We start from the raw sequence: 23,533 nt of genomic DNA, 5'->3' as shown, positions 1-23,533 counted from the left end.
GAACTGATGGAATTCCTTAATAGTCAGGAAATGGTATTGGGGAAATAGATGGGATTAAAACCCAGTAAGTCCACAGGGCCTCATACTTTGCATCCCAGAGTACTTAAGGAAGTGATCCTTGAAATACTGGACAACTTGGTGATCATTTTCCAGCATCCAAAGCCTCTGGAAAGGTTCCAATACACTGGAAAGTAGTTCATGTAACCCCACATTTTAAAAAAGTGAGAGAGAAAACAGGGAATTATAGGCCAGTTAGCCTGATATCAGTGGTGAGGAAAATGCTGGAGTCAATTATTAATGATGTAATTACTGAGCATTTGGAAAGCAGTGACAGGATAGGTTTAAGTCAGTGTGGATTCACTAAGAGGAAATCATGCCTGACAAATGTTCTGGAATTTTTTGAGAATGTGACTAGTAGAATGAACAAGGATGAATCAGTGGATGTTGTGTATCTGGATTTTCAAAAAGCTTTTGACAAGGTCCCATAAAAGATATTAATAAGCAAAATTCATGGAATCGGAGGCAGTGTATTGACATGGATAGAGAACTGGTTGGCAAGCAGGAAGCATAGGATAGGAATAAATGGATTATTTTCAATATGGCAAGCAGTGATGAGTGGGGTACTGCAGGATTCAGTGCTGGGTCCTCAGCTGTTAACACTATACATTATCGATTTGGTTAAAGGAGTTGAATGCAATATTTCCAAATTTGCAGATGACACTAAGCTGGCCAGCTGTGTATTCTGTGACTTAGACAGGCTGGCTGAGTGGGCAAATACTTGGCAAATGTAATATAATGTGGATAAATATGAGGTTATCCACTTTGGTGGCAAAAATAAGAAGGCAGATTGTTATCTGAATGGTGGCAGTTTAGGAAAAGATGAGGTGGGTGTCATAGCAGAACAGTCACTGAAGGTTGCACGTAGGTGCAGCAGGCAGTGAGGAAAGCTAATAGCATGCTGGCCTTCATAGCAAGATGATTTGAGTAAAGGAGTATAGGGTTGTCTTGTTGCAGTAAGGCCAAGGCTACAGTATTATATGCAGTTTTGGTCTCTTAGTCTGAGGAAAGACATTCTTGCTATTGAGGGAATTCTACAAAGGTGACCAGGCTGACTCCTGGGATGGCAGGACTGAAATATGAAGAAAGTTCAGATCGACTAGACTTGTACTCACTGGAGCAAATGTGTTGCTGGTCAAAGCACAGCAGGTTAGGCAGCATCTCAGGAATAGAGAATTCGACGTTTCGAGCATAAGCCTGGAATTTAGAAGAATGAAGGGAGGATCTCATGGAAGCATATCAAATCCTGATGGGACTGGACAGGCTAGATACAGGAAGAATATTCCCGATGTTGGGGATGTTCAGAACTAAGGGTCACAATTTAATAAAAAGCCATTCAGAGGACTGAGATGAGGAAGAACTTCTTCACTCAGAGTTGTGAACCTGTGGAATTCTCTACCACAGAAGAATGTAGGGGCTAGTTTGTTAGATATATTCAAGAGGGAGCTGGATGTGGCCCTTGTGGCTAAAACGATCAAGGGAAATGGACAGAAAGTGGGATACTGACTTTGCATGACCAGCCATGATCATACTGAATGGCAGTGCAGGCTCAAAGGGATAAATGACCTACTTTTGCACCTATTTTCTATGTTTTTATGTTTTGTATTGACTTCGTTCTCTTTACATATCAAACAAATTGTCTGGCACCTTTTGGATAAAAGCTGAGGCAAAAAAGTGTTTTTTTTAAACAGTTTTGTCACATACCAATCTCTCAGAGTCTCCAACTTTTCCTTCTCTTTATTTTCCAATTGATATAACTAAAAATGTTTTATTTTTGACACTCACTTTTGTTGCTATATTTGATTTGATATTTTGATTACATTTTAAACTCTTGACATCTCTTTCACTATTTAATTTGTCATAATTCTGTGCTTTTCATGTTTAAGTTGCTTTATTGTCCTCTTCAAATAGTCTTTCACCTCTGTACTTTCCCATGTATTGGTCTGTAACCAACTCCTTACAGAAACTCCCTTGACTATATTCAAACGTGCCAGACCAACTGAGACGTGCAGAAGATCGAAGTGCCTGGAGAAGTATCACTTGACTTGAAACAGTCATTCATTTTCTTTTTCGGTATATACAGTTAGATCAGTTGAGTTTCCCTGTTTTTGTCTGAGAATACTTATCAATTTAATAGTGTTGGTTTTCTTAAAAAATTGACAGTTTTTTGGGGGGAGTTTTATAGCTTCTCCAGTCCTGGCTATGTCACAGGTACTATTATCACTGGAACTCAAAGCCATTTTGAATGTTCGTAATCAAATGCAAGAGTTTTGAGTCCTAATTTTACATTAACCCAATAAACTTCTTCCCTGGTAATGTTCTTATCTCTAAGCGAGGAGACTCACGTTCAAGTTCTACCTGCTCCAGAGGTGTGCAATGGCATCACTTGAACGTAGTTGATTAGAAATATTTGCAAAACGCCTTCCCTACCTAAACATCAGACTCAGTCCCAATCAATCACTAAAGTCATTAAAACAGAAAAAAACGGCAGGTGCTGGGAATCTGAAACAAAAAAACATAAATTGGTGGGGCATAAACTGTGGGGAGAGAAACAGGTGTTCGCGTTTTCAGTCCAATGACCCTTCTTCAAAATTAAAGTTCATTCTTTTCAAAGTTTCTCCGCCCAAAAAAATCGCAACTCATCTCTAAAGATTTAAATTTCCGTCCTAACCTAGGATAAAATTACCCCTACCATTGGAATAACAGTTATTGAATAGTGCTGTATGTTTTCTCAGGCGAACAGCCCTCCTCGCTCTAAGGCGGTTAAAACCGTTGTGGTGACCGTTTTACACTTCCCGCCCGTCACGTGGTCAATGGAAAGGCAGCTGATGTTTGGAGACGTCGCTTAGCAACGGAGGTGCCCACTGGTCTCCATGGAAACTGCACGCCGCAGCGGTCGGACGGGAAGACCCGTTCGGACATTTTATTTGTGGGGGGAGGGGTGATCTTCTTTAAATAAAGTCGGGCTGTTATCTGCATAGGGGTTTGGAGTTGGTTCCTTTATTCCCATGAGGGATTGATAGTGATTCCCACTCCGTGGGAGAGGTCTGACTCTCGGGGGTTTCCTGCAGGGCCTTTATTCCCCGAAGCAGCTGCGTCCAGCAACTGGCGGAGCGTGGCCTCTTCAGACTTGTTGGCTTGGTGCAGGCAAGTAGATGCAAAGAAGCTCGTTAGCATTTCTAAACTTATTTAGTTGTCAAAAAAGGGAAATTTGCGAATGGAAGATATGCTTAACGCCGTGGGTTCTACCTGTAACTAAAAAACAAAAACAAAAACCAAACTGCTATGGTAGAACATTAAGTAAAATGTAAGTAAACATTTCTTGCATTGCCTATTTCAAGCAGACGTTTTTACTGTGGATCTTTTAGATTAAGAAGAGGACAAGTGCTGAAGCTGTTTTATTCTTTTGTTCCTTGGATGTTTATTTAATCTGTGCCCATGCCTTTTTCGTTTGCTTGTAGTTACCCATCAACATGGGTGTAGCGTTAACTCGAGCAGCTCAGTGGACGGCGGCTGGCATCGGGGTCGGCAAGTTAGAATTTACTCCTCTGAACATCTCCCTACTGAACAGCATTATCAAATTTGTGGAATATGTTAGTTCCAAGCACCCACAGGAAGCCGCTTTGGTATTTCGGGAACCTCTTGAATGGAAGTCGAATTTGGAGATATCCGGATTTGGAGCAGACTATCAAATCAGGTTGGTTCCACATTAATGAGAGAGTGTGATGTTGTTGTTATACCAACAAAATTGTGTATTAAAGCAAGATTATTAGATAACCTACTTTGTGAGGAACTTACTAATTCAGTTAAGAAGTATGCAGTTGGTATTTGCTGAGTGTTGGTGAGTTCATTATAAAAATTGGCTATATTGAACAGATTTGGTTTTAACAATGGACTACATTGCAGCAAAGGAAACATGAATATGTGGTTGTGGTTTTTATATGCTATCGTAGCTAGCATTCTATTGTGTACCTAAATTCAATGTTCACTTTCAAAAAACTAAGCATCAAGGTTTGTTTGTTTCTGTCTTTGTAATCTATTTTAACTTCTATATTTTTCATGCACTTTACTATTTCCGTCTCAATTTTTTACTGTTTTGATGTTGCTTAATTGCAAATGGAATTGTAGTTAAAATTTTAAAATTATTGACAAAATTGAAATAGAGAATATATGATAAAGTTCAATGTGATTATATTAGAGTTTCAATGAGACCAGAATTCTTTGACATCACTGTAATTTTTAAACATGGGTATTGTTTTCCAGCAGATGTCTGATTTGTAACCTTTGAGCCAGCTGTCAAAGATATATGTGTCATTAAGGTTAACATGTTCTAAACTCTAAATGGTGGACTTTTAATGCATAAAAATATGACTCTTCACTGGTGTTATGGAATCAGATGTCATAGTTTAAAAATGGTAATTATCTAAAATCTATGCTGCATGTCATGCAAACTATTAAATTGCGGGTGTGGTAAGTTCCCTCCGATTAATGGGACTCTTTACACACTTGTATTGAGTTGGATGAAGAAAGGTACAGAATACGCAATTTTCATTTTATTTGATTTCCTTTTCTTTGTCATTACAGCAAAAGAACTGTTGTATCAAAAGAAACTGTGGATGGAAACCCCTTGCTGATTTTGGATGATTCTACTGGTGTCATCAAAGTATCCACTTTTAGCCAGTTAGCCAAACTGCTAGAAATAGCTCAGAAAGAAAAACTGAAAGAAACACAAGCTTGTCTAGAAGGTTAGTTTTATGAAATACCTTGATTGTTACAGAAGAGTTATTAAATGTTCTGCCTTACTTATTCTATTATATATGTCCACATAATCAGGAAGGGAATCAAGGGTTATGGAGATGAGAAAGGAATTGAAGTTGAGAATTATTAGATCAACCATGATCTCATTGAATGATGGTGAAGTCTTACTGGGTAGAATGGCCTACTTCTGCTCCTAGGTCTTATGGACTTATAACTAGCATTTTGGCTCATTCAACAGCACCGAAGTAATAATTGCAACCGTGCTTCCCACCAAAGTGGGAATACAGTGATTTCCACAATTTAGCAAATTTGTTTAACAGCCCGCAAAATAGGACACACAATTATTAGATACTTGCCATTGCCATGAAAGATTTTATTCAACAAAAAAAGATGAGGGAGAAAAAGATCGTGCTATAATTTGGAATGTACTTTTTGAATCTCTTCTACCATCCTTTCAATAGTAATTTCCAAAAGACAATCAGAAATGCTCATAAATAACAGACAGACAAGTTCTGGGTTAGCGGGGAATAGCTAATTGGATACTTCTGTTTCAATTTGTCATCACAGACATGATGGGCTAATAGATCTCCTCTGTGCTGTATCTTTCTATATTTCTCTATTTAGTTACATTTCAATACCTCTACAAGCACCTTCATTTGTGTTAATGAATAATATCAATTGAAAATAGTTGAAGAAAGATAAAGAGCTTGCATTTACAAAACATACAAACGTAGGAATTAGGAGGAGAAGGATACCATTCGGCTTTTCAAGCATGCTCTGCAAAGTTTCTCAACTTTCTGAGAGAAAAAAGTTCTCCTCACCTCTCATCCAGAAAAAGTAACCGCTAATTTTAAAACATGACCCCTCCTCTGAACTGCCTCCAAAACTGCACACAATATTCAAAATGTGGCGTCACAAATCCATAAGTTCATAAGATAAAGAAGCAGATTCAGGCCATTTGGCCCATCAAGTCTGCTTCATTTGGCCCATCAAGTTGGATCATGGCTAATTTGCTCCTCACCTTCATTTTCCTGTCTTCTCTCCATATCTCTTCAACCCAATACCAATTAAAAATCTGTGTAACTCAAATTTTACTCGCAGTTTCAGCATCCACTGCACTTTAGGGTAGCGAATTCCACAGATTCACAGCCCTTTGGAAAAGTAGATACTCCTTGATTCTGTTTTAAATTTGCTACCCCTTATGCTAAGATGATGACCTCTTGTCCTAGAATGGCCACAAGAGGAAGCATCCACTCCACGTCTATTTTATCCACACCTTTAATCATTTTGAACACCTCAACTTGATCTCCCCATATTCTTCTAAATTGCAGACAGTATAGGTCTAAACTTTTCAATCTGTCTTCATACGACAAAAACCTCCTTTCTGAAATCAATCTAGTGAACTTTCCCTAAACTGTATCCAATGCAACTACATCTTTCCTCATAAAGTAATGTCCAGTAGAACTGAAGCATACTATCCTTCTTCTTTAATACTTAATTCCTCCTGTATTAAAGGATAGGATCTCATTAACCTCCTTTTATTCAGGAATTAGAATTCCTATAGTGTGAAAACAGGCCATTTGACTCAACACATCCACATTGACCCGCCAAAGAGTATCCTACCCACACCCATTCCCCTATTACTATACATTACTCTTGATTAATGCATCTAGCCTACACATCCCTGAACATTATGGGCAACTTAGCGTGGCCAGTTCACCTGACCTGCACATCTTTGGACTGTGGGAGGAAACCAGAGCACCCAGAGGAAACCCACGCAGGCACTGGGAGACTGTGCAAACTCCACACAGGCAGTCGCCCAACCCTGGAATCCCTGGTGCTGTGAGGCAGCAGTGCTAACCACTGAGCCACCAGGCCATCCCACTGAACCACTGTGCCGCCCCTGCACCTGCATTTGCACCTGCATATTAACTTGTAAAGATATACATGAAAACAACTAAATCTCTCTGCAGTTGTTCTCCATTTAATTAATATTCTATTTTTTCAGCTGAAGTTAACAACTTCACATTTTGCCAGGCTCTAATCCATTTGGCAGAGTTTTAGCCATGTCAACCTATCTATTTCTGTCTGCAACTTCCTTATGTCTTCACAACATCTTTCTCTGCCTATCTTTGTCATTTGTGAATTTAGATACCAGGCCTCATCTAAGTCATTGGTGTAAATTGTAAAAGATCGACACCCAGGATCCAGTTATCACACCTGCCAGTCAGACTAAGATCCATTTATGCATACTGTTTTCTGCTAGCCAGTCAATCTTTTATCCACACTAATGTTACCTTCTTACCATGACCATTTTAATTTCTGCAATGACCTTTGATGTGGTATCTTGTCAAATATCTTTTGGAAATTCGAATACAGAGGTCTGTTCTCTTTTATTGACAGTGTGCATTACTCCTCTAAAGAATGCCCAAAATGGTTAAAAAATATTTTCCTTCTTGAAACCATGCTGACTTTTCCCAATTATCTTGCATTTTAAAAAAAAAACTGTGTAGCTATAATTTCTTTAATAATCAATTTTAACACCTTTGTCATGACAGATGACCAGCTAATTGGCTTATTGCTTCCTGTCTTCAGTCCCCTCCCTTCCTGAAAAGGGGGTTATGTTTGTTATTTAGTTGACTGCAACCTTTCCAGAATCTAGAGAGTTTGGAAAATTAACACTAACACATATATACTATCTCATCAGGAATCTCTTAAGACCCTAGGATGAAGTCATCCAGATCCAGAAACTTTCTGGCCTGCAGCTTACCAGTTTGCTTAGTAACATTTCCCTCATGATTACAATTTTGGTTTTGTTCCTTTTTTTTTTCTTTCTACCTCCTGATTTGGATCTATCACTTAAATATTTTAAGTATTTTCTGTTGTGAAGACTGATGGAAAACATTTTCTCATTTCATTTGTCATTTCCTTGTTACCTATACACTCTGCATTCTTATTCACAAGAGGACCAACCCTCACTAAATCTTGGTGAATTTCTGTAGTGCATCTTGTAGATGGTTACACACTGCTGCTACTGTTTGTCAATATTGGAGGGAGTGAATGTTTGTAGATGTAGTGCTAGCCAAGTAGGCTGTTTTTTACTGGACAAGCTTCTTCATATTGTTGGAGTTGTGCTCATCTAGGAAAATAGGAATTATTCCATCACACACCTGTTTCGGATGTAATTTTTGGAAGGTATAGGTTGGGAAATCAGTGAGGAATCTGCCCTGGAGATGAACTTTAAGCTGCATTTGGATTTTTGCCGTAAAGAGGGAGAGCTGGTGATTTAAAACTGTTTATAGAGCTTTGATCCCACAATGCTTGCAGACTAATGACAATCTCCCTTTCCTCTCCAAAATCATTGAATTTGCCTAAAAATCAGGTTCATCCTTCCCAGAAACAGTTAGAATTCCTCTAATCAGATTTATGCCCCTATCACAATATTGAAGTGGCTGTTATCGATGTCACAAATGATAATCTGTGCATTAAGCAAACTATCTGTCCTCATTCTTTTCAGTTTGCTAACAGCTTAGTTGATTTACATCATCCACTTCCACTGGCTTTATACTGTTGACCATCTGGGTAGAATTGCACTTGTTAAGTTGCATTCTTATCTGTCTAATTATACTTGCATTTCATTTTCAACGGTTTCTCTTTTCATTCCACGTAGATCCTTGGGATCACCAGAGGTAACAAACTTTTGATCCCCTCCTAGTTCTCACATGCATGCAGCTCTTCTATAACATTCTCCAAAAACGTGAATTTTCACACCGATAATCGATGACACACAGCTTTACGTAATCACTACCTTGGCTGAGCCCTCCATTGCTCCTAAATTGTCAGAGTGATTGTCTGATATCAACTAGGAGAAAGTGAGAACTGCAGATGCTGAAGATCAGAGTCGAGATTGTGTGCTGGAAAAGCACAGCAGGTCGGAGAGAGTGTGCTCAAAGTGGCACAGTGGTTAGCACAGTGCCAGAGACCCAGGTTCAATTCCCGACTCAGGCGACTGACTGTGTGGAGTTTGCACATTCTCCCTGTGTTTGCACATTCTCCCCGGTTTCCTCCAAGTGCTCCGGTTTCCTCCCACAGTCCAAAGATGTGCAGGTCAGGTGAATTGGCCATGCTAAATTGCCTGTAGTGTTAGGTAAAGGGGTAAATGTAGGGGAATGGGTGGGTTGCGCTTCGGCAGACCGGTGTGGACTTGTTGGGCCGAAGGGCCTGTTTCCACACTGTAAGTAATCTAATCTAATCTAAACTCAGGCAGCATTCAAGGAGCAGGAGAACTGATGTTTCGGGCAATTTCTGTTGAATGGCCAATGCCTGAAACGAGGATTCTCCAGCTCCTTGGATGCTGCCTGACCTGCTGTGCTTTTCTAGCACCACACTCTCGACTCTGGTTGCCTGAGTGCTGGATTCATTCAGTGCTGGATGAACAGAAAACTTCTGTCTGTAAATAATGAGAAGTCTAAAACCATTCCTTCAGACTACACCTTTAAACTTTTCTCCATATAACCTCAATATAGTATTTAGTGCTAAATTGAGCTTTCAACCAAGTATTCACTGTCACTAATCCTCCCATTTCCACTGGTGTAAAATTGCCAACTTTGTTTTTGTCTCAGCTCTTATGTGAATGAAATGTTGATCTATGTCGTTTGCTACAAAGATGTTATTTTAATGAACTCCTGCATAGACTTTAACACACGACCTTCTGTAAACTTAAGGTCATCGAAAACTCTGTTTCCCAAGTTTTAACCCACCAAAGTGCCATTCACACATCCCCTCTGTGCTTGCTAATGCATACAAGCTTTTCTTCAATAAAGCTTCAATTTTAAAATTCACTTGCTTCATGCGATAGTTTCACCCCATATCTATAATCTCCTCCAGAGCGACTATCCTCTTGGATATATGCTCTCCTCCAATTCTGGCCTTTTAAGCCTCCATGATTTTAGTTGCTGATCATTGGCTTCACCTTCAAGGTCTAGGTCCCAAACTCTGAAGTTCCCTCCCTAAACCACTTTGCCCTCCTCCTTAAGCCAAGCTTTTGGTCAGCTGTTATATCTCCTTTTGTGTCATGATGTCACATTTTATTTGTATGCCTAAATGAAGCAAGTTGGAATGTTTAATTGCATTAAATACTCTATGTAAATACAAAATTAAAGATGTTGGAAATGAGGTGTTCACAATGGAATAGATATGTGTTAGGAATTCTGCTAGGTATTAAACAATGTAAAGGTTTTAATCCTTCAACTACGATTTAATCTGGCAGCCTATGAGGTTAATCGAGTCAAAGCAAAAAGCTAATGAGAACAGAGGAGCATATTTCAGTTTCAGTATTGCTAAATTAAGGATCTTGGATGTTCAAAGTTCACAATTTTAAGACAGGAAGATGGGCTGTACATTACGAGCAAGTACCGATTATTGAGACTAAAATGAACACCTACAGAAAAATAAATCACTGGAGAATGCTCTTCTTCATGTCATATTTCTTTATTCTTGCATGGAATCTGGATGTCTTTGGCAAGGTTGGCATTTTTGTCACCCATCCTTATTTGCAATTAAACTGATTGAAATGGCCTAGAGAGCCAAATGGCGGTTGAGAGTAAACCACATATATTATGGATCTAGAGTTACACGTAGTTCAGATGTAAGGATGACAGGTTTTGATTTCCAAATGGACATTAATGAGGCGGAAGAGTTTGTTTTCATGACAACTGACAGTTAGATTGCCTTTTAATTCTAAAAATTATTGAATTTAATATTCATCATTTGCTATTGTGGAATTCAAACTCATGTCCCAGTACATTAGCTTTAACTAATGGCTTTGGACTACTAGTCCAATTACATTTGCATTACACCACCGATTCCCACAATACATGTGTCTACTGTTTTCCTGAGTTTCTTCCACAAATTCTGAACTTTGCTGCTGATTCCATCCCCTTTCAATGTCTCAAACAGAATCTCTGTGTCCTATTTGATTCCGATTCTGAGTTGAGCCACTGACCCATTATCCTCTTATTCATAATAATGATGAATGTCCAACATTAATTAACTCCTTTCACCTATCCAAAAAGTTGTTCACTGTTGAAACCCTCACCCCTGGCTTTGCCATCTCCAGATTCAATTGTCCAATCCTCTTTTGTCCAGGCCAACATTATTACCTTTTCTAAACATTCAGATCTTCCAATTGTTTGCTGCCTTTAACAAAGCTGTATCAGGAACACTTGTCTACATTTTCTCTTTGTGCACCTCAGTTTTAACATTCATATCTTTGTGTTTAAATCCTCCAAAACATGGATCTGCCAAGTCGCAAAAGGAATGGTCTCTCCAGAAAAAGGGTGGGGAGGGAAAAATATCTCTAGTGGTGGGGTCTGTTTACAGGTGGCAGAAGTGATGGAGGATGATGCGATGTATGTGTAGGTTGGTGGGGTGGAAGGTGAGGACTGGGGGATTCTGTCTTTGTTGCGATTGGAGGGGTGGGGTTCCAGGGAAGAGGAGCAAGAAGTGGGGGAGGTGCGCTGGAGGGCATTATCAACCATGTAGGAGCGGAAATTGTGGTCTTTGAAGAAAGAGGTCATCTGGGATGTTCTGTGATAGAATTGGTCCTCCTGGGAGCAGATGCAGTGGTGGTGGAGGAATTGGGAATAAAGGATGGCGTTTTTACAGGACGTAGGATGGGAAGAAGTGTCATCCAGGTAGCTGTGGGAGTCAGTGGGTTTTTAGTAAATGTCCATGTTTAGTCGGTCACCAGAGATTGGAGATGGAGAGGTCCAGGAAGGGGAGGGAGGTGTCTGAGATATTCCAGGTGAGTTTGAGGTTAGGATGGAAGAACTGTTCAACCTCCTCATAGGAACTCAAGGTAACATCGATACGGCCATACGAAAAAATGGAGAATGATGCTGGTGTAGCTGCAGAAAATGTACCGTATCTACCCCTTCATTTGGAGCAAGTGGGAGGATTGTTGAGAAGTTGTTGAGGGTGAGGAACAGGCAAATGAGAGTGTCATTCTCAACTAGTACCCTTCCACTGTCAAAGGTTTGGTTACCCATTCTAATATGTCTTTGGTGTGAGATCCAATTTTAATTTGTGATTCTGTGAGCTAATTTTGAGACAATTTCTACAATGAATGTATAAATAAATACTAATTGTTGTACTGGCTCAAATGCCTTTTCCCATTGTAAACACCCTATGGCTGCTCATTATGTTTTCTATTGGCTTTGTTCTTTTAGTTATTTTTTAACTCTTATGCAATTTGTCACTTGCTGATGTTGTCCAGATATCATCCCAACCACCTTTCCCTGACTCCCACCCCACTCTCTCTATTTATTTAACAGCCCCCATTCCCCTCCCCAGTCCTGAAGGAGGGTTCCGACCTGAAACGTCGACTTCCCTTCTTCTCTGATGTTGCTTGACCTCCTGTGCTTTTTCCAGCTTTACTGTTTATCCACTCAAATAGCCAATGAGTTTTGTTAACTGTCAATCTGTGGGCATCTGTTTCCAGGTAACAGTATCTTGGTATTTTTGAAAAACATGCTGTGGGACTAGGAAGCCTGGGTTCAAGTTGCACCTGCACCAGAGCTGTGTAATAACATCTCTGGACAGGTTAATTAGAAGAAGAGGTTAAATAAAAATAATAAAAAACAAGCCCACATGACCATCTTGAGGTGCATTGGTAGTGTCCTGGACTGATTTCAAGTCAGACCTGCTCCAGGGGTGTGTAATAACTTCTTTGAAAAATAGGTTAAATTTAAAAAAATAACAAATTTATGGGTCTCTCTTGTAAAACAAAAAGATAAAGAAAAGCATGCCATGGGACAGTGAGGCCCGGGTTCAAGTCCCACCTGCTCCAGATGTGTGTAATAACATAAGAACTAGGAGTAGGAGTAGACCATCTGGCCCTTTCAGCCTGCTCTGCTATTCAATAAGATCATGGCTGATGTTTTTATGGTCTCAGCTTCACTTACCTGCCCTCTCACCAGAACCCTTAGTGCCAGTACATCCTTTCTCGAGTAAGGAGATCAAAACTACATGTGGTACTCCAGATGTGGCCTCACAAGCACCCTATACAGCTGCAACATAACCTCTCTGCTTTCAAACTCAATCACTTTTACAATAAAGGACAAAATTTCATTTGCCGCCTTAATTGCACCTATAGAACAACCTTATGGGATTTATGCACAGCAGTGTGCTGCAATTCCTTACCATTCAAGCATTTTCACTGTCCCCTACACACTTTGCTCTACCATTCATCTTAGTGTCAACTTTGACACAGCTGTGTAAATTGTGAATAATTGCAGTCCCAACACTAGCCTCAGGACACACCACTAGTTACTGATTGCCAACCAGAATAGCACTCATTTATCCCAACTCTTTGCTTCCTTTTGGTTAACGAATCCTATATCTATACTGATACATTGCCTGTAACGCCTTGCATCTTTATCTTATGCAGTAACCTTTTGCATGGCACCTTGTCAAATGCCTTTTGGAAATCTAGATTCATCACATCTACTGGGTCCCTGTTGTCCACAGTGTTCATAATGTCTTCATAGAATTCCAAAAGATTAGTTAATCGTGACCTATCCTTCATGAACCCATGCTGTGTCTGCTCAGCGGGACAATTTCTGTCTAGGTGCCTTGCTATTTCTTCCTTGATAATAGACTCCAGCACTTTCCCCACTCTTTTAGCGCCCTGAGATGCATTCCATCAGGGCCAGACTTGTCTACCCTTAGCTCCATTAGCTTGCCCAACACTACCTCTTTTGTGATCATGATTGTTTCCAGATCCTTGGCTACCTTCATCCCTTTGTCAATTAGTGGCATGTTATTTGTGTCCTTCACTGTGAAGACCGACACAAAATACCTATTCAATAGCTCGGCCATTTCCTCATATCCCATTACTTAATCCCCTTTCTTATCTTGTAGAGGATCAATGTTTACTTTCGCTGTTGTTTTTTGTTAGATATATTTATATAAACTTCTGCTATCTGCCTTTGAACATGTTGATTAGAAAAATGGGTTAATTAAAAAAAGCCCCCTGAACAAGGAGGGGCTGAGATGCAGTGCTAGTATCCCTACCCCTGGACCAGGTGGCCCAGGTTCAAATCCTACCTGCTCCAGAGGTGTGTAATAATATTTCTGAATGGGTTAATTAAGAAAACAATAGGTTTAAAAAAAAAAGAAAAGCACGCCATGGGATCAGGAGGCCCAGGTTCAAGTACTATCTGTTCCAGAGGTGTGCAACAACATCTTTACCTTTAGAAAAATAGGTTAAATTTTCAAAATTTTAAAAGAAAAGTATATCGTGATGGTTGCATGTTGGATACCCTCTATCATTTTATTTAACTTCAGCAATTTAGTTGTTAGTTGTAATATGTTGAAGTCCAAAAGATGAAATTGCTCCTTCTACGATGAGAATAGCTTCTGTTATATATTGTTTATATCTGTTTCTGAATGCTTTAACCCAGTCAATACAATTTGTTTTCATTCACTAGTGGGATTTGGGCCTCACTGGCTGTCCAGCATTTGTTGCCTGTCTGCAGTTCCCCTTGAGAAGTTAGTGGTGAATTGTCATCTTGTAGTGCTCCTGTCTACATGCTTTAGGTTAACTCACAACACCCTTAGGAAGAGAAATCCAGGATTTTGACCCAGCAATAATGAACAAAGTGATATATTTCCAAGTCCCAATTGTGATTGGCTGAGAGGGAAACTTGCAGGTGATGGTGCTCCAATGGATCTGCTGCCCTTGTCCTTTTACCAAGGAAGTGATTGTGGGTTTGGAAGTTGCTGTCAAAGGTTCTTTGGTGAATTTCTGCAGTGTATATTTTAGATAGTACATATTGCTGTTATTGAATGTGAGTGGATGCTTGTGGATGTGATGCCAATCAAGAGGACTGCTTTGTTCTGGATGATGTCCAGCTTCTTGAGTGTTGTTGAACTGCACCCATCCATGCAAGTGGGGAGTATTCCATCATACTCCAGACTTGTGCTTTGTAGATGATGTACAGGCTTTGGGGAGTCAGGAAATGAGTTCCTTGCTGCACTATTCATAGCCTCTGACCTGCTCTTATAGACACTGTTATATGATGAGTTCAGTTGAGTCTCTTGTCAATAGTAACCCCAAGGATGTTGATAGTGAGGGTTTCAGTGATGGTAACACCATTGAATATCAAGGGACAGTGGTTAGATTGACTCTTCTTGGAGATGGTCATTGCCTGTGTTAGGACGGGCTACCGTCCCCGTGTTCGTTTGAAGGAGAGGAACACTGGATCTGATTCAAAATATAAGCTGGTTTAATGAGAGAGAGCCGTACAAAATACAGTGAGGTGTTTTCTGCTCGCTGGAGAAAGCGCCTTCTGATCTATTGTTCTTTGTCTAGCTTTTAGCCCCCTCGCATCCCAGTGCTACATCCTTATTTGGTAGGATGCGGTATACTCTTATGGGATTGGTCCCAAAGCTGATAACATTCTGTTACCTCAGTATGAGCTACGTGCAATCTAACATGGTTTCAATGTCCTGTTATCTGTTCACCCTCCCTGCGGCCTCATTATGCCATCAGCTTTTCAGTCTGTTCTTAGTGTAACATAATGGCTTACTGTTGTCTAGTGAAGCTAACAATTTCCAGACTTGCTAATACTACCTTACGTGAGCACTACCTAACAATAAAGTTTCTTAACACAACCTAACCTTAATGATATGTCCTAACACCTGGCATTTGTGTTGCAAATGCTATTTGACATTGGTCAGCCCAGGTGTGGATACTGTCCAAATCTTATTGCATTGAACATGGACTGCTTCAGTATCTGAAGAGTTGTGAATGATGCTGAACATAATGCAATCATTGGCTAATACCCCACTTCTGGCCTTGTGATGGAAGGAAAGCCATTGATGAAGCAGCTGAAAATGTTTGGACCTGGGCCATTACTCTGAGGAATTCCTCCAGTGACATCCTGGAGCTGAGATGACTGACCTCCAACAATCATAACCATCTTCCTATGTGCAGAATAGGACTCCCACCAGTGGAGAGTTTGCCACTTGATAACCTTTGATTCCACTTTTGCTAGGAGTTCTTGATGACAAATTTGATTGAATGAATGTATCCTTGATGTCAAGAGCTGTTACTCTCGCCTCACTTCTGGAATTCAGCTCTTTTGTCCATGTTTAAACCAAGTCTCTAATGGTGTCGAGAGCTGTGTGACCATGTGGAACCCAAACTGGGCATCATGGAGCAGGTTATTGCTGAGCAGGTGCTACTTGTAAGGTGTCATTAATAGTGCTATCATCACTTTACTGACGATTGAGAATAGATTGATGGGGCAGTAATTGGTGGGTTGGAGTTGTCCTACTTTTTGCATACAGGACATATGCGGGCATTCTTCTATCTTGTTGGGTAGATGCCAGTGTTGTAATTGTATTGGAATAGCTTGGCTTGGGCAGCAACAAGTTCTGGAGCACAAATCTTCAGTAATATTGCCAGAATGCTGTCAGGGCCAGTAGCCTTTGCAGTATCCAGAGCCTCGAATCATTTCCTGATATCATGTTGAGTGAATTGAACTGGCTGCATAAATCTGATATTATGGCCCCCTGTTCATTCCTGCTTTTCACTGTTTTACTGTTTGCATCTGTATGCTCAGCTGCCTCATTCAGAAGATTTGGAATTTCTGCGTTCACTTCTCGACCTTTCTCTTACTTTTAAGATAATTCCTGAGACCTTTGACCAGGATGTCAGTCATCTGTTCTCATAAATTCCTGATGTACATTTGTTTCAACTCTTAATTAATAATGCTCCCGTGAAACATCTTTTTGAATATTGTACACACCTTACTTCCAATTATTACAACTAATAATAAATAGAAAATTCTGTTTACCATACTGGTAACAATTAAGTTTGAAAATTATTCTATATTGATGTATGAATGTGTCTATATGAGTCTTTTTTCTGGTTTACTTAACAAACCAATTCATTAAATTCAAAATAATGCTTTTGCTAAATTAACATGCACTGACTTTGGATGTACATTGGTTCTGTTTTTATTATCAACAATAGTAGCCTGTAATGACTGAAGGAAATTTTCTCTGTTTGTGAATATTTGTGCCATAAGTAATTGATGTATCCTGGAGTTCGATCATCAGACTTCAATTTTTCCTTCAGACAGAATTTTTTAAAAATATTCTCCAATCCTAGCCTCTGAAGGAATGCTCATCTTACCAGCCAACCAGTCTTTCATGAGCTCTGCCAAAAACATCTGGCAAAGGCAACAAAGCAAACTGTTTTTCAGTGCAGTGTTGATCTTAATTACAATGTCCCCAAGCAAAGCATGATGTTTTCCAATAGACGCTAACCCTTTAGTAACAAATTAATTCATATGCTTATGTTGATGTACATACCTCTTATGACTGCTGGATATCAAGCACATCTAATGTTTGAAGAAAGGAGAAGAACAGCAGATGCTGTTTAGCTATTTTTTACATTTTATAACTTCTCTATCCTCAGAAATTACTGAAAATGCACAGCAGGTCTGGAAGCCTCTGTAGAAAAAGGAACAGATTTAACATTTCAGAACTGAGAAAAAATCAAAATCGTTTTGATTTGATTTATTGTTGTCACATGTACTGAGATACAATGATAAGTGTTTTTTTCGTGCTGTACAGGGTAGATTGTACCATACAAAGTGCATCAGATAGCAGAACGGAATACAGAAATCAGTGCTACAGCCACAGAAGGTGCAGAGAGAGAGATCAACATTAACTTTGAGAGGTCCGTTCAAAAGTCTGATGACAGTGGGGAAGAAGTTGTTCTTGAAACTGTTCGTATTCAAACTTTTATGTCTTCTGTCTAATGGAAGAGGGTGAAAGAGATTTTAACTGGGGTGGGAGGCATATTTGATTTTATTGGTTGCTTTCCTGATACAGCTGGAAATATAGATGGAGTCATTGGCTGGAAGGCTGTTCTGCACGATGGACTGGACTGTGTTCATGACTCTATGTAGGTTCTTTGCAGTCTTGGGAAGAGCAGTTGCCATGCCAGGCTGTGATGCATCCAGATGGGATGCTTTATGTGATGCATCCAGATGGGATGCTTTATATGATGCATGTATAAAAGTTCGTAAGAGTCTTTGTGGGCATGTCGAATTTCTTTAGCCTCCTGAGGAAGTAGAGATGTTGTGCTTTTTTGACTGTCGTATCGACATGTTTGGACCAGAACAGATTGTTGGTTATCGTTATTCCCAAGGAATGTGACGCTATGGACCATCTCCACCTTGGCACCATTGATGCAGATGGGTGCATGCCCTACACTCTGCTTCCTGAAGTCAATGAGCAGCTCTTTCACTTTGCTGACATTTCTGAAGAGATTGTTGTCTTTACACTATGCTGCTATACACTCAATATCTTTCCTGGTACTCTGTCTTGTCGTTGTTTGAAATCCAACCTACAACGGTGGTGTTGTCAGCAAACTTGTAAATGGAGTTGGGTTTGAAATTTGTCCACACAGTTGAGTATAAAAGGAGTACAGTGGGGCGCTGAGTATGCAGCCTTACGGGGTGTCGATGTTGAGAATTATTATGGAGGAGTTGTTGTCACCTGTCCTTACTGGCTGCGGTCTATGGATCAGAAAGTCCAGTTACAGAGGGGGATGCCAAGACTTTGGTCTTGGACGTTGCACATGACTTTGTTTGCAATCATGATATTGAAGGCGGATCTGTGGTCAATAATAGGTGCCTGATGTAGGTATCCTTCTTGTGTTCCAAGGATGAGTGTAGGGCCAGGGAGATGGTTTCTGCTCTTGATCTATTGCATTGGTAGGCGAATTGCAAAGGATTAAAGCAGCTTGGTAGGCTGAAATTGATGTTAGCCTTGACTAACCTCTCAAAGCACTTCATAATTATGGAGGTCAGAGCCATCGGGCAGTAATCATTGAGGCACAATGCATGATTTTTCTTTGGCACTAGGATGATGGTGGTCTTCTTGAAGTAGATGATGATGTCAGATTGAAGTCAGGGGATGTCAAAGATGTCAGTGAATAATGCTGCTAGCTGGTCCACACAGGATCTGAATACAAAGCCAGGGACTCCAGCCTGGCCAGTTTCTTTCTGTGGGCTCACTCTCAAGAAGGTTTATTTAATGTTTGCAACAGTGGCCATGGGTACAGGTGCATCCAAGCCTGGTGGGACAGTTGACTGTGTATTTCACTGGCCTTCTATTCAAAGTGAGCATGCAATGTATTGAGTTCATTCGATAGGGATGGAGTGTTGCCCTTGATTCTGTTTGACTTTGCTTTGTAGCCCATTATGTCCTGTAAGCCTTGACACAAATGATGGGTGTCTGTGTGGTTTGTTGAGATCTCAAGTTGAGTTTGGTATTGCCTTTTGGCATCTCTGATGGCCTTATGGACATATAGTACATAAAAGATAGCATATTTTTAACTAATGAAATGGTTGGTTGTGGTTCAAAGAAGGTAAGGAGGATGTCTGTGATAAGATGGAAGATGTATTAACTTACAAAAGTTTTTATTATACAAAGTCAAAGTAACTGGTAATTGGGCAAGAAAGAAAATGTGCATCTAAATGAGTTGTGTATTGAGTTGAATTTGAATTGAATTTATTGCCATGTGTACCGAGGCACAATGAAAAGCTCTGTCTTGCGAGCCTAGTTAGTAAATAATAGGTAAACAGTGGCAAAAACAAAAACACAGGTGCAGACGAATGTTAAGAGTTTGAGTCCATTCAGTATTCTAACAACAGTAGGTTAGAAACTGTTGCAAAACTGGCTGTTGCATGTGTTCAGGCTTCTGTACCTTCTCCCCAATGATAGTGGTTGTAGAAAAACATTGCCAGGGTGGGATGGATCTTCAAGAATGCTGGAAACCTTTCCTTGTCAGCAGGCCTGATAGATGGATTCTATAGATGGGAGGTTGGCCTTTGTGATTGTCCGGGGCAAGTTCACCACACTCTGTAACCATCTCCGATCTTGAATGGTACAGTTGCCATACCAGGTTGTGACACACCCAGACAGAATGCTCTCGATGGGCGCACCTATAAAAGTTGTCAAGGCTATTTGCTGTCATGCCAAATTTCCTCAGCTGCCTGAGGAAGAAGAGACCTTTGGGCCTTTGTTGGACTCTTCATGTGGATGTGCTGGTTACAAAGCTTGTTGTGGATGACCACTCACAGGAGCTTGACACTCTCCACTTGTTTGCCTCTGCGTTGTTGATGTGTAGGGGGGCACGAGTAACATCCTGCTGAAAGTCAATAATGAGTTCCTTGGTTTGCTGGCATTTAGAACTAGGTTGTTCTCAGTGCAGCATTTTTCTAGGTCTTCCACCTCCTGTCTATAGTCTGTTTCGTCGCCATCTGAGATTCGACCGACTATCATAGCGTCATCAGTGAACTTGTAAATGGCATTAGTCTTGTATGTGGCAATGCAGTCATGGGTATACAGTGAGTACAGTAGGGGGATGAGTACGGACCCCTGGGGGGCTCCAGTGTTTAGTGTTGGTGAAGATGAAATATTGTCCCAATCTTCACTGATAGTTTCTTGACCCACAGGGCACAGAGGATCCAGGTGCAGAGAAAGGGACTTAGTCCGAGATCACCAAGTTTAGTAATCAGTCTCAAGGGGATAGTAGCATTGACTACAGTTCAGCCTTCAATGAGTAGCATTCTTATGTAGCTGTTTTTGGTGTCAAGATATTCTAGAGAGGAGAAAAAGGCAAGTGATATGGCATCTGACGTGGATCTGTTGGTCCAATAGGCAAATTGGAGTAGGTCAAGAGTAGTGGGGAGGCTTCCCCTTCACTGTTTTGATCACATAGCATTGCCCTTTGATGTGAAGGGCATTGCTTGTCACAGGCCACTCGGGTGTTTTCCTATCTTCCTGGTGGTGGAAATTGAATTAAGATTTGTGCACCTTGTGTCTCTCACTGTGTCTCACATCTGCACACACACACCATGGGTGCTGGGGAAAAAATAAGCACTACCACAGTTAGGCGGTAGGGTGGGGGTGAAAAAAAAAGTAGTGGGGAGGCTGGAGTTGATTAATGCCATGACCAGCCTTTCAAAGCACTTCATGACCACCAACGTTAGGGCCACTGGGTGGTAGTCATTGAGACATGCTGCATGAGCCTTCTTAGACACAGGGATGATGATGGCCCTCTTGAAACCGGCAGGGACAGAGGCCTGCTGCAGGGACAGGTTGAAGATGTCCAAGAAGACCTCTGTCAGTTGATCTGCACATGCTCTGAGTGCACGGCCTGGTACTCCATCTAGTCCCATTGCCTTACTTGGATTCACATGAAGGAAAACTGATCTGACCTGTGATGCAGTGACAATTGGGATAGGTTCGTAAGGACTTGTCGGAATTGTGTTATCTCTCTGCCGTATGCTTGAGACAATCTGGGAGGGATATGTCATTATCTGCTATCTTGCACTGTCTCTTTTTAGAACATGTGATGTCATTCAGTCCTTGCCATAGTCACCAGGTGTCTGTCTGGGTCTCTAGACAATAGGTGCAGGAGTAGGCCATTCTGCCCTAAAAGGCTGCGCCACCATTCAATATGATCACGGCTGATCATCGTTAATCAGTATCCTGTTTCTACCTTATCTCCATAACCCTTGATTCCACTATCCTTGAGAGAGCTATCCAACTCTTTCTTAAATGAATACAGAGACTGGGCCTCCACTGCCCTCTGGGGCAGAGCATTCCACACAGCCACCACTCTCTGGGTGAAGAAGGTTCTCCTCATCTCTATCCTACATGGTCTACCCAGTATTTTTAAGCTGTGTCCTCTGGTTCGGCACTCACCCATCAGCAGAAACCTGTTTCCTGCCTCCAGAGTGTCCAATCCTTTAATAATCTTATGTCTCAATCAGATCCCCTCTCAGTCTTCTAAACTCAAGGGTATACAAGCCCAGTCACTCCAGTCTTTCAGAAGTAAGGTAGTCCCGCCATTCCAGGAATTGACCTCGTGAACCTACGCTGCACTCCCTCAACAGCCAGAATGTCTTTCCTCAAATTTGGAGACCAGAACTGCACACCATACTCTGGTGCGGTCTCACCAGGGCCCTGTACAGCTGCAGAAGAACCTCTTTGCTTCTATACTCAATCCCTCTTGTTATGAAGGCCAGCATGCTATTAGCCTTCTTCACTACCTGCTGTACTTGCATGCTTACCTTCATTGACTGGTGTACAAGAACATCCAGATCTCTTTGTACTGCCCCTTTACCTAACTTGATTCCATTTAGATAGTAATCTGCCTTCCTGTTCTTGCCACCAAAGTGGATAACCATACATTTATCCACATTAAACTGCATCTGCCATGCATCTGACCACTCACCTAACCTGTCCAGGTCACCCTGTAATCTCCTAACATCCTCCTCACATTTCACCCTGCCACCCAGCTTAGTATCATCAGCAAATTTGCTAATGTTATTACTAATACAATCTTCTATATCATTAATATATATTCTAAAAAGCTGCGGTCCCAGCACGGATCCTTGCGGTACCCCACTGGTCACTGCCTGCCATTCCGAAATGGAGCCGTTTATCACTACTCTTTTTGTTTTCTGTCAGCCAACCAATTTTCAATCCAAGTTAGTACTTTGCCCCCAGTACCATGCGCCCTAATTTTGCTCACTAACCTCCTGTGTGGGACTTTATCAAAAGCTTTCTGAAAGTCCAGGTACACTACATCCACTGGATCTCCCTCATCCATCTTCAGGGTTACAGCGTCTAGTTTGGATCGGTATTGGTCTTTGGCTATCTTAATGGCTCTGCAAAAATCATACTTGGATTCCTTATATTACAATGGGTCTCCTGATCTGAAGGCCTCATGCCTGGTTTTTAGCAGGTTCTGCATGTCCTGATTCATCCAGGGTTTCCTGTTGGGGAACACTTGGATTGACTTCTGCGATATGCAGTCCTCCACAATATTAGGCATCCAAATACAAAGCAAGAAGGAAATAAGGAAGAAATGAGAAAAATAAACACACAAAATAACAAATAAGGGCAGAGGTTATGATATAAAACTGTCAAACCCAACGCTGAATATAGAAAGCTGCGATATGTTAGGTTGGAAGACTGAAAGAGTTTAATTGGAGCATCGCAGCAGGCCAAGGACAGGAAAGGTCAGATTGCAAGCAAAGTAGAGAATTGAAATTGTACATTGCAGAAAGCTCAATACCATACTTTTAGACTGAACAAAGATGTTCTGCAAAGCAGTCACCTAGTTGGGTGTAGGCCTCCCCAGTGTGGAGGAGAACCATCATGGTGTGTTTTTTAACCTATTAAATTTGCACCATTTTGATGGTGAAATCACTCCTGCCTTCCAACCTCTCTCAGGCAATCATTTTGAATTCATTTCTGTCCTTTTTCTCCCACTCTCCTTGCCTGCTTGTTTAACACATGAAACATTTTGCATTTTTTGATGAGAAGTCAGAGACCTGAAACATTCATGTTGTTTGTTACCACAGATGCTTGCTCTGAGGATTTCTAGCACTTCTTGTTTACTTCAATATTTGAAGAACTTGGCTTTAGGAACAGACTCCTGTAATAAAACTGTCATTTTCCTGGCTTCTCTGAGTACCAACAGAAATTGGGTTGAGTAAAAATGAAAATATGTCACAACAGCTCTTCCTAGAATCAATTGTTGCAAAAAAAACCAATCAAATTCATACTATCCTTTTTATAGGGAAGGAAACTGCCATCCAGACCTGGTAGAATCATT

General features: G+C 40.8%; 1 protein-coding gene across 1 annotated transcript in view; it reads left to right on the top strand.

The window, feature by feature from the left end:
• The first annotated feature begins 3,298 nt into the window (after window positions 1–3,298).
• Window positions 3,299–23,533, top strand: part of odad2 (outer dynein arm docking complex subunit 2) — a 374,269-nt gene continuing 354,034 nt past the window's right edge. The window contains exons 1-3 of the mRNA XM_060825721.1: window positions 3,299–3,364; window positions 3,519–3,754; window positions 4,642–4,802. Coding sequence (XP_060681704.1) covers window positions 3,531–3,754; window positions 4,642–4,802 — 385 coding nt within the window. The 5' untranslated portion in view covers window positions 3,299–3,364; window positions 3,519–3,530. The remainder of the gene's footprint in view (window positions 3,365–3,518; window positions 3,755–4,641; window positions 4,803–23,533) is intronic.

The sequence above is a fragment of the Hemiscyllium ocellatum genome, chromosome 5 (genome assembly GCF_020745735.1).
Source record: "Hemiscyllium ocellatum isolate sHemOce1 chromosome 5, sHemOce1.pat.X.cur, whole genome shotgun sequence".
NCBI lineage: Eukaryota > Metazoa > Chordata > Chondrichthyes > Orectolobiformes > Hemiscylliidae > Hemiscyllium > Hemiscyllium ocellatum.
Note: the sequence above shows the minus strand (reverse complement) of the source record. Positions and strands in the feature narration are given on the sequence as shown.